This window comes from Limanda limanda, chromosome 14, assembly GCF_963576545.1.
Source record: "Limanda limanda chromosome 14, fLimLim1.1, whole genome shotgun sequence".
Lineage (NCBI taxonomy): Eukaryota > Metazoa > Chordata > Actinopteri > Pleuronectiformes > Pleuronectidae > Limanda > Limanda limanda.
The window spans coordinates 17,632,208-17,649,469 of NC_083649.1; the positions used below are offsets into that span (position 1 = coordinate 17,632,208).

The following is a 17,262-nucleotide window of genomic DNA, read 5'->3' on the forward strand; positions in this document are numbered from 1 at the left end:
ATATCATATTAACTTGTTAATTATGTGTATCACACTGGACTGCAGGGATTATAAGAAGTATGAATGTCAGATGACTTTAAGAAATCACCCCATCAGGAATCTTACAGGGAAATATTTCTTTGTAGTAATGATTAAGACAAAGCTGTATATATTTAAAATAATGTACTAATATGATTATTTAGACAATAAATACTGATGCTATCAAAGAATATGACTCAAACTAACTGTGTCCGAAGTGTCAGACATTTTAACATGGTGTCGTAATTGTCTCTTTAAATTTAGCCATTGGGTTTATTGAGCTTTATGATGTTTAATGGTTAGTTGGTCTCCCCTGATTTACACAAGGTAATTTAAGATGTCACAGTAGATAAACCAAAGATGTAAGTCATAAAATTTACAAGGATGGAATTCAGAGAAGCGCATACCTCCTCCAAGTGCCAACAGTCCCCTTAGATTCAGTCAAGCTGCACTTAATGTCTGTAGATTTAAGTTCCCTAAATGTGAGACATTTTTCCTTAAGATCCATGAATTATTCCCCTGACCCCTAGCACATCCTTCTGCCAAGTTTCATGGAAAAAAACAACAAACAAACGGAGAGGGGCGAAAACAACCTCATGGCTACTTCAGTTCCACAGAAACAATATCAGGTCATTGTTAATACAGTTAACAAATAAAGATACACTCGATTTACTTTGCAGGTACAGAATACGAAAAACCAACTCCCCTTCCGTTTTGTAAACAACTTTTTTATTATTATTGGGGAGCGACATGATAATAGGAAAAAAAACTATAAAAAATAATAAATACCCATAGAAATAAGTCAACCTGAAACAACAGTGAGAACAGAAACAGACTGGGCCTGTAGCTTCAAGCGATTGGCTTTACTTCTCTGAAGATCACAATTACACTTTTATTTTGTAGCACAATTGACAGTTTTGTTAAATGATATTAACTGAACTTGAATGCTGCTGAAATCCTGCATCGCTTCAGTCATCGAAATTTCAGTCAATAACATAAGCTCATTAAGACATGGTAGTACGAGTGCAGCTTTGTTTTAAGTTCCAAAACACTGACCACTAGAGAGCGCCACATGATCACTATCACTAATCTGACATGCTAACCGTAGCTCGCAGGCTTAACAGCTGCACTGAAATAACTGCTTACAGGTTTGGCAGCTAAAACCATACAGTTTTCAGAATAGGGGAAAAGTTCCTAAACAAATGTAACCATGGCCATTATCGATTAGACCTCATGTGAGTTAAAGCACTGGACGATTTTTAGCCACTTTTAGCCCGGGCCGGAGCTTGAACAGAAAGTTTCGGAAACAATTTCCAACTCTCCATGTCAGGTCACGACTGAAGTGTCCTGAGCTACAGTAAAGACAAAGGTTCATTATTTACTTAGTTCAAATAAAAAACAAATGAACACGTTCTGAAATAGTTTGGTTGATTTGGAAAATGTTGATGAGGACAAGTCTGGGCAATGGACTGACAAAAAATATCAAAAATAAATTCTATTCTTAGTCAAATAATATTTTTCTTTGGTGCCACAAGAGCAATCAGGGTTGTTTTTTTTGTGAACATTTATAATCAATATAATTCAAGTTAAAAAACTGGACAGAATATGTTATCATCTGACTCTGCAGTTCCCCCTGCTTTGCACATTTTTTTTTTAAATTAATTTTCTTTGGTTTTCTGGTGCACACTTGATCGATTTGATCTCTGACTGCTCTCAATGCTTAGTTTTCAGCCACAACAATCAGCTGTTTAAAGTTAGATGGCTTTAAAAACCCACTGTAACCTGCTAAGTAAAAATGTTTTTATATCTTTTATCGTTATCACATTAGAATAGGTGAACTCAACTTCTTTCACTGGTTCTACTTGGTTTAATACAATTTAAATTACTTGTTCTTCAGCAAAGCAAGCATAAACATTTGTTAATTGATGGCTGCAGATAATGTAAAAAAAATTTCCACTGAAAATTATTAATGCTAAATAATAAAACCAGCCAAAATGTTTCATGATGACAAATTTAGTACAGTGCTCAGCATACTTATGTAAATATAAACATGTTATTAAATGAAAATATCCTGGATATTGGGTGCTGTCCCTGGCTGGACTGCATGACTGTGTGAACTAGTTATTCTGAACACTGCCAACAAAACATCTCCGTAAATAAAATTCCTCTGCTCATACACTTCCCCGTCCTGTCCTTGAGTGAATGGTAGTTTTGTTTCAGCCGTCAGGATCAATTAAAACTTGCTCCCATGAACAAACACCCCGGGCAGAGATGGAAATGAGCTGCCCCTCTAGCGGCCCCCACGGAGGATGAACCATTCCAACATTTTCCAAATCCCAAACCCTGGGTGCCCTGAACGTGTCAGTAAACTAGCTACTTTGACTTGGCCTTCTGTTTGGCGACGGGTACAACTGCAGGTTTCGGGGCAGCTGCAGGAGCAGAGGAGGGTCTCACTTTACTATACAGACTGAGGCACCTGCAAAAAAAGGAGAAAGGGAGGCTTCGGATTACACAACATAATGTGAAAAATACCAAAAAGAGATATATATTTCGAGAAACCTGAAACTTTCATCCTTTTTTCTTCTTCTAACTTCTATCTTTTTGCCCAAGTCCCTTTTGGGGCTCCGTATTAAAGGACATAGAAGAACATTTTTATATAAAGAGCAGGTTACTTACATGTTTTTGATTTTCTTCACAAAAGCTTTTACCGCTCGAACAATCTTCCTTATCCGCATCTGACAGCACAATGACAAATGCATATATTCAGCGAAGGATATTTTGGGGATTTTACCTTTTTTTTTTACTATCATCCAAGACCATTAAGCAATCAAATGATCTAATCCTGTTAAAAATTATGGATTATAAATGTGTATTTGCATTTTTTAGAGTGTATTTAATGATTCCCGAGAAGTCTTACATTATTATTTCCTACTACAGTTTTGTGATGTTATCGATACGTAATTTTGGAAATTTGCAGTTTACACGGTCTTACCTGCTGCTTTTTGTAAAAGAGAGGAAGTGAGAAAACAATGATCACAGCTGTAAAACAAGGACGAAGTAGAAAATATTGGTTGACAGAGAATTATTTAACAGTAAATGACATGTGCAACACTTTTATGAAATGAATTAGCTAAGATAAGATGTGTTCGGACACTGTTAAAGCACCAGAAGGCTTTGTGTCACATCACATTCACACAACGTGTCCATGTGAAGAGGCTCTTCAGGGTGAGGCAGGAGTGGATGGATGAAAGCACAAAGTGCTTGACTTAGGTCACACAGAGATGCCAGAAGGACAATTCTTTGGAATCAGTTCAACTCACCAGCCATGATGAGAGTCAGTCCGCTGGTTAGGACACCGACATGGGTCAACAGATACAGGAACACAACAAACTGGGAGAGAGAGAGCAGAGAGAGAATGTGATTTGATCACATTCAATGGTATATTTTTCCAGTGTTTTCTATAATAAAGTTAATTTACAGACTTAGATTTCATGTTTCAGCTTTGAGGTTCCATGAATCAGATACTTTACATGGATTAATTTGGCTCACATGGTACTTTTCAATCATTATTTTGTCATCATGCTCGAACCTTCATAGAGTCAATCATGCAGTCGATGTAAAGGAGCCGTTTGATCTCTGTAACAGCGAATGCAACCAGTAGCACCACCTCCTCTACCAGCATCACTGTGTCCTTATCTGTCAGAGTGTTGTCATACTCCAGATGTGACCTGGGAACAGAGACACAAGATTACAATGGCACTCAGTAGAGCACATACCTCCACCAAGCTCCAGCATACAACTTCAATTCAATCAAGTTGCACCAGATGTCACCCACTCATAGAAATTAGTTTTCTTAAATGTGCCTGATTTTCTTTTTTATCAAGATTCATGAGATGTTCTCATGGAAATCAACAAAAATGCCCCAAAAAACATTGTATCTTGCTCACAAACAAACCAACAAACAGATAAGCAGGGGTGAAAATGTAACCTCCTTGGCGAAGATTATGAAATCTAATTTTACCCCAGTAGAACAGGTCAACTGAGGCCCTACATTTGCAGCATGTTTCTGCCATTGAACATCCAGCGTGGCCCATATCAACAGACTCACTGGAAAGGGTGCACCCCGGGGTTACAGCGAAGCAGCTCCAGCAGCTTGTAGTAGAGACGGAGGAGGAAGGTGACACACATGATACCCAGGCAAAGGTGGGAGAGCACGGTGATGGCACTGAGCTGGAACAGGCTCGCCAGAGCGATCACCAGCCCCGTGAAGACCACACCGGTCCACTTCACGCTCCGCCAGTACACCAGATCCACAACTGCAAAACAAGGTGGACACTTGCTAGAAACGAGAAGGTAGATGAGTTAATACTGAACGAGTGATGGATTGAGGGAAGGTGTGTGTTGGATTGTATCTGTGAAAGAAAAGTTAAACTTTGTAGATCATCTTCGTACTCAGTCATCAATTTGGTATTGTTAAGAGTCTGTGACATGTCATCACAAGTCAGCTCTGAATTCTTGGCTCTATAAAAAGACGCACAGATTTTGTTTCATAAGATTTCTTAGATTCTGTCATATCAAAATGCAGTGAGTGGATTCACTCTTTAATGTAACGACCCAGATCACCTTCTTCTTTTTGTTCCAAACAAAACTGCTGCTGCCGACGGAAACATGACACACGTCCTTCCCTCTGTGCCAGAGAGGCTACATGGAAAGTTGATGAATTAAAGACAGTGAGTAGAGTGAGAAAGAAGCTGGAGAAAGGATGATTAGTAAAATAAATAAAGCTCACTAACTTATAAAATGTGAAATAAAAAAATAGAATTATAAATCTTTTACAATAACTTCTCAATAGAAAAGAAGCACGTCAGAATGAATGAATTGCTTCTAATAATGTGGTCTGTACTGAATGAATAATTAAAATAAATACTCATTGAGTCACAGTGTATCAGACCATCCAACAACAAATCATCAGCCTCCTAACTCCAGTGTTAATGTCCCCATAATTATCTGATTAAAATAAATCCTCAAGAATGTTACACAAACATATTCACACAGACGACGACAACAACTTGTCTCTAAGAGACGATGCATCAATAAGAGAGTCTCTCGTAAACTCACACAATAGTTGAACCAGCGGAACATATACACAGAAATATATACAACAGCCTTATTTAATGACTTAACTGAAAACCAGTCTGACACAGAGACATCCCCATGTTACACCTATGAAGTCATTTTCCAATCTTGGTATAGCCATAACCTGCCTTTAGCTCTTACTTTAAGAACAACTAAAGCAAAACAAAGATAGCAACAATAATTCTAATTGGACAACTAGGATCTTTAGGAATGAAACAAACAACCATTCATTCAGGGACTCAGGGAGTCTCATTTAGCTGAGTCCCATTCTATCCATATGTCCTACAAATGACAGTCATACTGTCTGGATCCACACCTGCCCTGCAGAGGGTAAAAATAACTGATCTTTCCCCCCCACCTGGCAGGTGGAGTCTGACCACTGCCCTCTCTCGCCTCTGATTCCCTTTACTTTAAGCTGTCACCATTTCTTTGCTTACGTTTGGTGGCCATTTCAGCAGCGATCCTGCCTGCTCTCCTCTCTTCCTTGCGCTCCCACTGTTGGCTTTCACTCCAGGCTTTTTTTGGCTGCCCGGGCTCAGTCAGCAATATATGGCCTTGCTGGCCTAATTTTATCCTGTATTGGATACCCCCTGTTTGGATTCACATACACACACATACAAGCACGCACACATGCACGCGCGCGCACACACACACAACCACACGCAGACAGTCAAATTGGGAACCTGAGACGTCAGCATGTACATATCCCTCAGCGTTCAGAGGCTCTTGGTTGACAGCTCTGTGAGCACGCTGGATGCCGACCTGCACCCAGAGGCCCTCACCATAACATGTAGCCACATTAGCTTGGACCAGCTTTTATTGTAAAATCAACAATCAAGATTAATAACATGAAAATGAGTGTCAATAGCTTTACATTACACTTATGTTTATTATTTAAAGCTTGAATTGTTATCATAAACAAAGATGATGAAATCATGAATGAATTAATCCTAAATCTGCCACACCTCAACAAACATTTCATGAAAATTGATTTAGCAGTTTTTGCGTAATTCTGCTGACAAACAAATGCTGATGAAGGTAAAAATAAGATTGGAGTTGACAGAAATAACCTATACAGAGATTTACAATTCATTTATAATATCTGGGGTGAACTATCTTGCATGAGAATATGGACATTGGTATGAATAGTAAGTATAATATACATGATTATACAATGTAATAATATATACATTATATATACATCATCATCACATCTGATTGATTAAACATTAAAACTGTACAAATAGTTCATCCTGCTTGGTCACAGTAACATGACAGACTGTTTGTCCTGAAATCAGGGTAAGTAGAGAAGTACAGAGAGCAGAGATGCCATCCTGGCTGAATCCACAGAGTTAAGCAGTTGTTTGTTGAGCGGTGCCAAACAGAACAGCAGTAAGTCTAAAACTAATGTTTCTGCTTGTTGAAAACAAAATAATCAGTTAGAACATGAACCAATCTTTGCCTCTTCATCTCTGTTGAATTAGATACAAATGTCCACATTTTGTGTCTCTATAAAGACTAAAACATAACAATTTGTCTCAAATAATATTGTTTTCTTTAAGATTTAGCAGAATAATAAGCATTTTATAAATGGTTTTGTATTTATATAGCGCTTATACACATTAATAACCACAACCTGCCTCTAACACAATTTTTTTTACTGCTACATTAGAACCATTAAAATATGATTGGTTAAAAAACTTTGTTTCCACTAATTTAATTGACAATTAGAGTAAAAATTCAGCTATGATGTCATGTTTAAAGAGTCTGTCAGTGTTGTTGGGTGATCAGTGCTGAATCCCTGCGGTGGTACAGCCTGTGCACTGTCGCTATGTTCAATTTGTATATAATGAAACACGTCACAAAACACTGTCAGTCACACACTTTGTGCTAAATGGCTGACAGTCCTGTAATCCCACAACAGTGGTAACCCGTAATCCTTTCTCATCAAAGGTTGAGATTACCAGAGATGTGGGAGGGGCAGTGCTGCAGATAGGAGGACAGTGAGAGAGGCTGAGCTCAAAACATGACAGTGGGGATGCGAGCCAGGCAGGGATTGGTGCACACAAATAGCCAGCCAATCACAGCATAGACAGGGAAAATAACAAGACGAGCGGAGAGCTGGTGAAAGAGGGACGAGCTATGAAAAAGAGAGGGAGAAGGTAATATCCCAGCAGACCAAGCAAGGAGGAGAGAGGAAGGATGAGTGGAGGAGAGAGGGCTGATCGGTGAAGGTCTCCAGAGAGGGAACGCAGAGAGGAGAGGAGAGGACGGAGATGAACAGGGAGACGGGGGTGAGCAGCCAGCAGAGGGAACATCCATCAGCTCAGGCAGCCATGCTCTGAGCCCTGGAGCAGCAGGGCTACACAGTCACTGCACAGGCCCAGCATCAGGCCTACCTCAGCCCTGCGTCCCAGCCACACACACCAGGGCAGGGACAAGAGAAGATCCACCACAAATCAGCTGCCCACAGGAGACATGAGGACATCCAGGAAGGGCAGCGTGGAGATGCCTGCATTTGTGCGGCAGCTGGTGAAAGAGACAGAGAAAAAGGTGAGCTCTTTCTTCAAGGGGAGCCGTGGAGGAGGAGGAGCAGCAGAGGGGGAGAAGCCAGGGGAGGGGGAGAAGGAGGAGGTCATCCCCAGCCCCTACCTGGACAGGCCGGTCCTGGACAAGCTGGCAGAGGAGGGCTGTGCCCGCTGGGGTCTCACCTACGCCCTGGGGAGCATGCAGGGCTGGAGGGCCAACATGGAGGACTTCCACAACTGTGTGCCACAGCTGGGTGGAGAGTTTGCAGACTGGAGCTTCTTCGCTGTGTTTGATGGGCATGCAGGCAGCACGGTGGCACAGCACTGCTCCCAGCACCTTCTGGGTCACATCCTCGCCACAGGTGACGTACTTAAAAATGCATGAATTAGATAAAAGATTTAATCAAATATGATGGAGTTTTGCTTTGATAACTGATTTAATGCAACAATGCTGCAGCTGGTAAAAGATGTGCTGATGAATATCATCAAGGAACATTTCACATTGTATTCTGCAAAAATATCTTTCATTCCGCCTGGTGTTTTTATTGGATCCTTGTGTCAGGAAAAACTTGATATTTAAACATCACACTTCTATGTCTACACAGGTGGAATAGGACCAGAGGATGACCCAGAAAGGGTGAGAGGTGCCATCGTGGAAGGCTTCCTGCACACTGACAAGCACTTACACTCAGTGGCACGTCGAGAAGGCTGGGAGAGAGGTGGCACCACTGTGACATCCTCCCTCATCTCACCCTATTACATCTACTTCGCCAACTGTGGAGACTCGAGGGCCATGCTGTGCCGGTCTGGCCAGGTCTGCTTCTCCACTGATGACCACAAACCCTACAGCCCACTGGAGAAAGAGCGTATTGAGAGCGCAGGCGGCTCAGTGTCCCTCCAGAGGATCAACGGTTCCCTAGCAGTCTCCCGCGCTCTGGGGGACTTCAGCTACAAGGGAGCAGAGAACAGATCGCCCGTCCAGCAGATGGTGTCCCCGGAGCCAGAGGTTTTTGTGGTGGAGCGCTCTCCAGCAGATGAGTTCCTGGTGCTCGCCTGCGATGGCGTGTGGGACACCATCAGCAACGAGGAGCTGTGCGCCTTCATCCATAACCGGCTGAGCGTGTGCACTGATCTGAGGGATGTCTGTACTCAAGTCATTGACCTCTGTCTCTACAAGGTCAGAACCAACACAAGTGATCCAGCATCTTATGAATTTCTACATGTTGTAAATCCTGATTAGAAACACAAAACACAATTTCACTTTAAAACTGAGTTACATCATTTTTAATGGGCTGTGGATTTTATTTAATAACATAATCCCTTAAAATGTGACTTTGTTCAGTTGAGCTTGATCCCAAGAGCTCAGCTTTTGAAAGGTCACTCCATTTTCACCATTTCCATACACATACATATCTAGTCTGGTCATACAGAATCAATCTTGTATGTGACTTACATTCGGGCTTTCCAAAAATGTAAAGGTGTCTCACCTATCTATTCATCTAACTTTCATATGCAAAAGCTTTTATGAGAAAGGCGGTACATTTTATAGGCATATTTCCAAAAATGATTTGATACAACAACCATAGCATATCTCTCTCTTCAAATCAATACTTAGAAAGTTAAGAGTAACATTTTGTGGATGGTGTGGAGTTCCACTAGGAAATGTGCTGGGTCCTCTCAATATTTGGTGCCCATAGACATTGAAATTTAGAGAGACTTGTTGGTCTGAGGATTTATTTATAAATACATCTCACTTCTCATTAGGATAAGAAATGTAAAGTAAACTTGGTCAAGATCTTTGCTATAACAACAAAAAGATGTTTGGTTTAAGAATTCATTTGAAATCAGGTTTTAAACCACCTGGCAAATATATGTCTTGTATTCACTCTAGAATGAAGTCAGTTTTACGCTCTCCCAATTCTTGAGAAAAATGTATCTTTGCTTTAAGGGAGGAAGTGTGCATTGTGCTTTGGGGCTTTTAGTAATATTGTGGGCGCTCAATTTAGTTTTAACTCCACCGAGCCAGGGGGAACTGCAGAACCCATTGAATACCGAGGGAATTATCACTACATGTGACTCTTTTCACATATAAATGTTCATGTGCTACATTTTTAATATAAACATTTGATTATAAGCGCATTAAACACATCATTGTCCATTTACAGAGGCAAAAAATCTAAAATTGAACCAGAGAAAAGTTTGATGATAACAATAAGACTGAAGAAGCAGCACTGACTGGTTTAGTCTCATTACCACTGAGGCTGCTGCTGGACAAGAACCTGACAGACCACCTTAAAATAGCCTGCAGAGGTGTCATAGCAGGTTACATGGGATTATTCTAAGTTCCTATGGCGACTCATTTCAGCCACTGAGTGTCATACGGGGTTGAAGGTTGATGTTTAAGAACATAGCAAAGCAAACATAAATAATAATTTCAGGCAGTGATGGGCAAAGATTATTCCACTACAGCCAGTTTCAATCACATAGCAGCTAACCAATTCAAGTGTGTTTAGTGAAGGGTGTTTTAACAACTGAGGAAAAAATATATTTTATTCAAAATTGACAGTATAAGAGTATGCCTACTCACATATTCTACCATTTCTGGGAATAACTCCTCCATTTTCAAATGTCTAATTCTTCTTCAAATCAAATTTGTAAATATTGTAATTTTGTTGATGTGTTCAGCTACATGCGGCATCTATTGCACTTCTGTCTGTCCTGAGAGAGGGATCACTCACATGTGGCTCTCTCTGAGGTTTCTACGTTTTTTATGGCAGAGAATGGCACTTTGTTAACATCTATGAGACAAATTGGGATTTGTGAATATGGGCTATACAAATACAATTTGATTAGTTGATCATTTATTTGATGTATATCTTCTATTCATTGTAAGCCAAACAAATTCCCTCAGTAAACTCAGTCTCTGTATAAAACCAGGGAATAACCTTCAAGCATTGAATAAAATAAACCGTGTGTTTACTGTTGTATACTCATTAGAGTCAAATAATAAAACCAGGGTAAACACAGGCCACATGCACGCTCTGTTTGGCCATCATGTCACTGTGTTATGTAACAGGTCCTCAGCTCTGCACAATGACCTCAAAATGTCACCGCTTCTTCCACACTTCATTTAAAATGTCCTGCTCCGCTGCATCTGTGTGACGCTGGTGTGCAAACCTCGAGGTGAAAATGATCCTTTTCTGAAACAGTTCACCCTGAAAGAAATAGCCTTTCATGGGATGACATTTGTTATGTCAGCCGTCATTACTCACCTCTGATGACGCCTCTGCCTCGCTCCACAGGGCAGCCTCGACAACATCAGCATCATCCTGCTGTGCTTCCCTGGAGCCCCCCAGCTGTCAGCAGAGGCATTACACCAGGAGGCCGAACTGGATGACCTGCTAGAGTCCAAAGTAGCAGGTGTGTGTTGATAATGATATAAGGTCTTATTTCCCTACAAACACATCAAGATGAAACTCTTTAACACTTGTCTTTTACCAGTTCTCTATTATCTTCAGTCAACTAAATCCCATGAAAAGACCAAAATCAGCAATGAATTGATTCTACTCAGTGTTATAGTATATAGAAGTATTATTATACGTAATGTGAATTAAATCTCTTCTATATAAATAAAATATATATTGTAAAAATAAGAAAATTAGTTCATGTTTTGACCATTTGTGTGGAAGCAGCATATGGTTGATGGACTAACACATTCTTTGTTTTGGTCTTTTCATGGTTGACAATTTCTTGACAAAATGGGAAAAAAAGAACAATGTGAATATGAATTGTGTATGTAATTTGTACAAATCTCAAGAAACCCTCTTAATTATTTTAAACGTCCTTTTTTAAATATTTTTATTTATATTTTATATTTTTTGATACCTGACAGAAATCTACGATGAGCTATATGCCAGGGGCGAGGAACCTGACCTGCTGTCTGTCCTTACAGTCCTCGCATCTACCGTCATACCTGGATTACCACCAGGGGGGGGAATACAGAGCAAGTATGTCTCAATCAATCAATCAAATCTATCAAATTTTATTTGTGTAGCCCATATTCACAAATCACAATTTATCTCATAGGGCTTTAACAAGGTGTGATATCCTCTGCCTTAAACCCTCAAAAAAGAGTAAGGAAAAACTTTTAAAAAAGAAAGGACATTTTGGTTGGTCCTCAGAAATTCAATTAGGTGTTTGAGGGTTAAGAGGTTCAGGGCTAGAATTAGGGGTTTAGGTTATTGTTAGGCATTTAGTTGTGATGGTTGAGGTTAGGCTAAAGGGCTAGGCCCCAGCCGCTAGGGAATGCATTATGTCAATTAGTATCCTCTCAACAATAGAGAGATGTGTGTGTGTGTGTGTGTCTGTCTGTCTGCGTGCATCATCAAATTACTCCATGTTACTTGTGTGTGTTACAGAAGAAACTGCATTATTTCTGCCTACTATCAACAAAGAGAGATGCACGGGCCATCAGTACCGAATGTGAGTACAAACTATACATAAGTCCAATTGTAACCATGTTACTTCCTTTAATGTGCAATTGGGACTGTGAAAACTATTCAAATTCACTATTATTATTCCCTACTTTACGTGTGTGTCCAGTGAGGCTCCTGAGAAGCTCCACCGGGCTCGTCTCCGAGGATCCGTGGAGGGACTGTAATAAATGTCGATATTAAAACTGTTATCTTTGTGTGTGCAATCTGACAAAAAGGGAGATGGTAAACAGACAGGGGTGTTTGTTTACATCATGCTAAACAAGTAGCATCTTGTCACAACAAATACAATGCAAAAATAGATCTAAAGCCTAATACATTTATATTTATATGAGAAGGACATTTTGTAAAAACTGAACTCAGAAACTCTGACCCAGCAACAAACCTCTGCCTCATATTCAGTGAACAGACAGTACAGATGACGGCCTGTCAAGCTGAATAATAATCAACTGTGAAATTGTCCATTTCCATTGGATAAAATAAAAGTGTTAGTACAGGTCGGGTTGTATTTTAAATATGATAATGTTTTATGAATAGATATAATTAAAGAATTACTCAAAAAAAAACTTCTATTTACCTTTCACCTCCAGGAAAGAAAACTGTTGTCAGTGATAGTAAATATGCAGCTAACATGCAGTATTCATTGGTTACAGCAGGGAATGCTAACAGCTGAGCAGTTGATGTAAGTGCACAAATGTATATATTTTTCCCTATTGTTAGAAGTGAAAGGCAAATAAACAATGATATAAGTATTTTATCCTAATAAGTGAGTCTCGACATTCACATCGAGAAAAATTACATTTCATAATTTATGTCAAGATAACAAAGATGTTTTATTTCACTTTTTTTAGCTCTAAACCTGTAGAATAAAATCCACTTGACGGGAGTATTGAATTAAAGGTCGGAGTATTTAAAAGAAAAAAGAGCTACACAGAATACATTGCGGATTGATTGTGAAGAAGAAATGATTAAAGTATCCAAATACCCTAAGATCAATATTTACAGACAAACCAATATTTATTTTGTACAAATAAGTTATACATGTTGTGCGATCCCTTCTATAGATTAATCATAATTCTAAGCACAGTCCTCAGTGTATGTGAAATGTATTTTTTCCATGACTTGGATATGTACAGTGCTGCCTTATTCATCTTTTACAGTATTGAAAAGACTAACAAACAGAATAAGTTTCAGTCATTTCTACCGGCATCATATTGCAGTATTATATTGTTTCAATAAGTACTTCTGTGTATAGACATTTAATGTTATGAGCCATGATTGTTTTAAACCTAAATAAAGAATATTTAACTGACTGGAAGTGTTTTTACTCACAATAAAATAAAATAGGAAAAATAACTATTTTCAGCATTGCTGTGAAGTTAGAAACAATAAAGACAATATATCAAGCAAGACCATAAGGTAAATTAATATTTTTTTCGTCTCCACACACTCATCAATCATCCAAAACACTGATGAGAATCCATTGCACGTAATGATACAGGACTACACAGAATGAATGAAAAGCACTGTCTTGCATAGTAAAGGATCTCCTCCAGCGAGCTGAGGAAAACCTGGATCGTGCCCCCCCGCTCTGTCATTGTGATCTTGCTGACTATAAGGACGTCCTCTAGAGGCCACGTTTGATTAGATGTGCTCCAACGACAACTCTGGATCTCAGCGTGTCGTGCCTTGATTACAATGAATTTCAATGACGTGCACTGATGAAACAAGATGGGCGACTTGTGTGCAATCAACAAATTAAAATGTCTACCTCTGTGCTCTTTGTTTGAGGAAGCTCCTTTTAAACGCTTATCACAATTCAAAACTGATTTACACATGCAGCTGTCTGTTATCTAAGAGGATATTTCAGATGTTGTGTTTAAGTCTGTTTTTTTAATACTACCTCACATACAGTCATGTTTGTTGAGGAGCACAGGAGACAGGGCAGCACTCTTAAATCGGCAGTCTTCTATAAGTGGTCCTTCACTGCTTCTTTCGTCTGATTGCTTCTGTATGAGCCAATCACTTCAGGACATCAGACCCCTCTTCACAGGGATGGTGAATTCTTTGAATTGTAGATGTCGTCTTGCCGTCGTTCTCATCACAAAACAAAATGCAAATGATTATTAGCTGTTCCGAATGAAGAATCCACTATTATCTGCATAAGTTTCAGACAGACGCGAATAGAAGGACAATTATTCTACTCTCAGAATTTGGTTTTGTCAGACCAATTAATGACTTTCTTGAAATCGATCAGTAAGTAAATAGTATAGATTAGGACCCCAGTGTGTTATACAGTGCTACCTATCCACACTGGTTTCTTGGAGGCGATTATTCATGATGGCCAAGGCCCCCACACCACCCGAGAATCCATTCTGATGGCTGGAGCTCTGCCGCGGGCCCTGGTGAGCCGTTTCACTCAGCTGCTTCTGCAGCAGAGCCAGAGACACCTTATTAGACACCATGAACTCATTGACTGAGATCATCTCTCCTGACAGACGACGCCCGACAGCCACCGGGCCTGCATCTGTCTCACTTTCCCACACCGTCTCCTCCGAGCCATCCCTGTATCGGTGTCTTCCTGCAGGACAGTGGGATGAGAGGGGCTGCACAGTGTTACGTTTCAAGTGTTTACGCCTGGGTTTGTGTGCTGCCAGGGACCTCTGGTTTCGATTTTTTGTTTGGAGGCAGGGGCAGCAGAGGCCCCAGCATCCAGGTGCAAAGCAAGAACAAAGCTGATGCTGCCCACAGCATACCAGTTTACCCAGAATCCAATTGAGAGTTTGCTTGATGACAATAGAAATGACATTGAAAAGTGAGTAGATACAACATACTCCCATTAGGATGAAAAGGCAGTTCCCCAGGCGGTAGGCTTCCTGAGACTCATACTGCTGTCTCTGGCTGCTCACCATGTCTCCGAAGCCGATGGTGCTGAAGGCCACGAAGCAGAAGTAAAGGGAGTCCACGTAGCTCCAGTTCTCCATGGAACAGTACAAGGTGGAAGCACTGCATGCAATCACAATTGATGCTATTCCCAGGATCAGCATGACATAGTAGACTGATGGTTTCCAGCCCTCCAGGCTGTCCTCCTCACCTGACGTCTCCTCCCTGCTCGACATCTCCCCGATACCCCCACACCTCAGTCGGCGCTCGTGACACCAGCGCATGATGTAAGCTAACATCGTGATGATCCTCTCCAGGAAGAGGTTGAAAAAGAGGATGGTTGCAGCACAGCCAATGAGACCGTAGAAGATCAAGAATATTTTTCCAGATATGGTCGCTGGTGTGGTCATGCCAAAGCCTAAAGGAGACAAATGCAAAATAAAAGCTCAAAGGTCAAGGTTAGGAGCATCTGAGGAAGGATGAAGTTGTAAAAAACTTTAAAAGTGAAGGCTCACCAATAGTGGAGACAACTGTGCCTACAAAGTAGAACGCTCCAGAAAAGTCCCAGCGGGGCCTCAATGTGTCCACTCTGATCCCAGCTCCGTTCGCCTCCTCGTACTGCCGCAGCAGAGTGTGGAGGGCGCCCAGGTTGACCCTGTACCTCTGGGTGAAGTTGTCCAGCTGCTGTTTCCAGAGGCGGCGGGCACGCAGCTCAAAGGGATGCTCCAGGGTTGAGAAGATGGCCGCTCCGCACAGCAAGTACAGCAGGATGAGCCCGGCCAGCAGGCAGAAACGGGCGTTGTCTTCATTCATGGGCGCCCTCGGGCAGCAGCAGCCGCCAGCAGCAGCCCTCCTCTGAGCCATGTGGCTGCACACAGAGGCAGCGCAGACACACCACTGCAACAACATGCAACACTTCTGCTCGTGCGGCCGAGTCAAACACTCACAGCATGTGTTAGACACATCACCTGCTGCACAACTGACTGGATGAAAGAATTTTGGTTTATGTACACAGCCGTGCATCTGGCTCTACATTAGATAAGAATTGAAAAACATCTCTTGGGGGAAGAAAGCAGATGCATCTGAAGATAAGAGTCTATAGCAAGACAAAGAAAGACAATATATTAGCAATAAGTTCACTAAAATGTAAAAACTTGATTATCATTTTATTTTGCATAGCTGTATACTTATTATTTAGAAAAATATCAAAATGTGGCTAAATCTGCATAGACCTTCATCATAATAACACATTAAATTCATGAAAATATTTTAGTCAGTAGCAATTTATAATCCATAGATCCAAAAAAACATGGTTTCTAATAAAAAGAGAAACTTAGTACCTGGTCTTGGCCGTTCCCCGAGCGTTGTTCGTCCTCGGAGCTTGTTCCTCGGATCTGCTGAACAATGACCAGCGAGAGGCAGCCTCTTGAGTTTTCTTTTTTTTGTGCACATTGAGAGGCTGTCTGATGTTTCCTCTGTCAAACGCTGACATCATCACACCCTCCTCTGTCTTCGAGCACATCCTGATTGGTGCAGCCACCTCTTTAATTTAAAACCCCTATCCATTTTTCCCCCAATCCTTCATCATGCTTCTAATTGACTTCTCCTGCAGGAGCTACAAGTGACAGAAGGTTTACGTTGGATAATTGGTCCTTTAATCCCTCAGTCACATCTTCCAAGCGCGGACCGAGGAATTTCATGTCCTGATTACAGCAAAGCATCAACTGAAAATAATGATTAACCGTGGCACAAACACTGGAGAAGCATCTCGCGACCAGAAGATAATTAGCTGGATAAATGTGAGTGGGGAATAGTGGAAGACCAGATCCTGCCTTTAAGCCTAGACACTAAATTAAAAAAGCTGGTGGAGCTAGATTTGGTCAGTAGCAAACACATCAGACTGGGTTTGTCCTGTGCAGCATTCGGCTACTCCAACAGATCTTTTTGTTTTGGCTGCAGACTGTGTGGGAGGATTTGTAGAGCATGACTTTCAGTTTCTCTGTCTGTCCGTGGCTTTAATCTTGTCTGATGCTGCAGGTGAGGGCAGGGGTTCCCCCCCGCCTGCTGTCTGAGTGAGCAGGTGTGAAAGACAGAGAGCACATGTGCCTTCATCTCCCCAGTCAACCCTGCATCAGGTAAACTTTAGAGATTCATTCAATTTCCTCTCCGTTTCAGATATAGAGTTCTGCTTATTAATAATTTTT

The 17,262-nt window shown here is 40.9% G+C and overlaps 3 protein-coding genes across 3 annotated transcripts; 1 reads left to right on the forward strand and 2 right to left on the reverse strand.

Annotated features, from left to right (window-relative positions):
* Positions 1–2,391: 2,391 nt before the first annotated feature.
* rtn2b (reticulon 2b) lies at positions 2,392–5,604 on the reverse strand. Its single transcript, XM_061085205.1, has 7 exons — positions 5,592–5,604; positions 4,127–4,334; positions 3,608–3,746; positions 3,339–3,408; positions 3,011–3,057; positions 2,695–2,753; positions 2,392–2,494 (listed from the first exon to the last, which is right to left on the reverse strand). The coding sequence occupies exons 1-7, from the start codon at positions 5,602–5,604 to the stop codon at positions 2,392–2,394; spliced, it is 639 nt and encodes a 212-aa protein (XP_060941188.1).
* Positions 5,605–7,632: 2,028 nt separating this feature from the next.
* On the forward strand, positions 7,633–12,333 carry ppm1nb (protein phosphatase, Mg2+/Mn2+ dependent, 1Nb (putative)). Its single transcript, XM_061086230.1, has 6 exons — positions 7,633–8,044; positions 8,288–8,859; positions 10,985–11,102; positions 11,575–11,689; positions 12,101–12,164; positions 12,285–12,333. Exons 1-6 carry the CDS (start codon positions 7,633–7,635, stop codon positions 12,285–12,287), a joined length of 1,284 nt encoding a protein of 427 aa, XP_060942213.1. The 3' UTR covers positions 12,288–12,333.
* A 2,142-nt stretch (positions 12,334–14,475) lies between these two features.
* On the reverse strand, positions 14,476–15,922 carry kcnk12l (potassium channel, subfamily K, member 12 like). Its single transcript, XM_061086572.1, has 2 exons — positions 15,574–15,922; positions 14,476–15,476 (listed from the first exon to the last, which is right to left on the reverse strand). Exons 1-2 carry the CDS (start codon positions 15,920–15,922, stop codon positions 14,476–14,478), a joined length of 1,350 nt encoding a protein of 449 aa, XP_060942555.1.
* Between the last annotated feature and the right edge of the window lie 1,340 nt (positions 15,923–17,262).

Excerpts from the sequence above, each read along its gene's own strand:
- rtn2b (XM_061085205.1), bottom strand. Across the intron at positions 3,409-3,607 it reads GCATGATTGACTCTATGAAG|TTTGTTGTGTTCCTGTATCT; the intron begins GTTCGAGCATGA and ends TCTCTCTCCCAG. Across the intron at positions 2,754-3,010 it reads TCTTTTACAAAAAGCAGCAG|ATGCGGATAAGGAAGATTGT; the intron begins GTAAGACCGTGT and ends TTGTGCTGTCAG.
- ppm1nb (XM_061086230.1), top strand. The coding sequence starts at position 7,633 with ATGAGGACATCCAGGAAGGGCAGCGTGGAGATGCCTGCATTTGTGCGG. Across the intron at positions 8,860-10,984 it reads TTGACCTCTGTCTCTACAAG|GGCAGCCTCGACAACATCAG; the intron begins GTCAGAACCAAC and ends CTCGCTCCACAG. Across the intron at positions 11,103-11,574 it reads GCTAGAGTCCAAAGTAGCAG|AAATCTACGATGAGCTATAT; the intron begins GTGTGTGTTGAT and ends GATACCTGACAG.
- kcnk12l (XM_061086572.1), bottom strand. The coding sequence starts at position 15,922 with ATGGCTCAGAGGAGGGCTGCTGCTGGCGGCTGCTGCTGCCCGAGGGCG. Across the intron at positions 15,477-15,573 it reads CACAGTTGTCTCCACTATTG|GCTTTGGCATGACCACACCA; the intron begins GTGAGCCTTCAC and ends TGTCTCCTTTAG.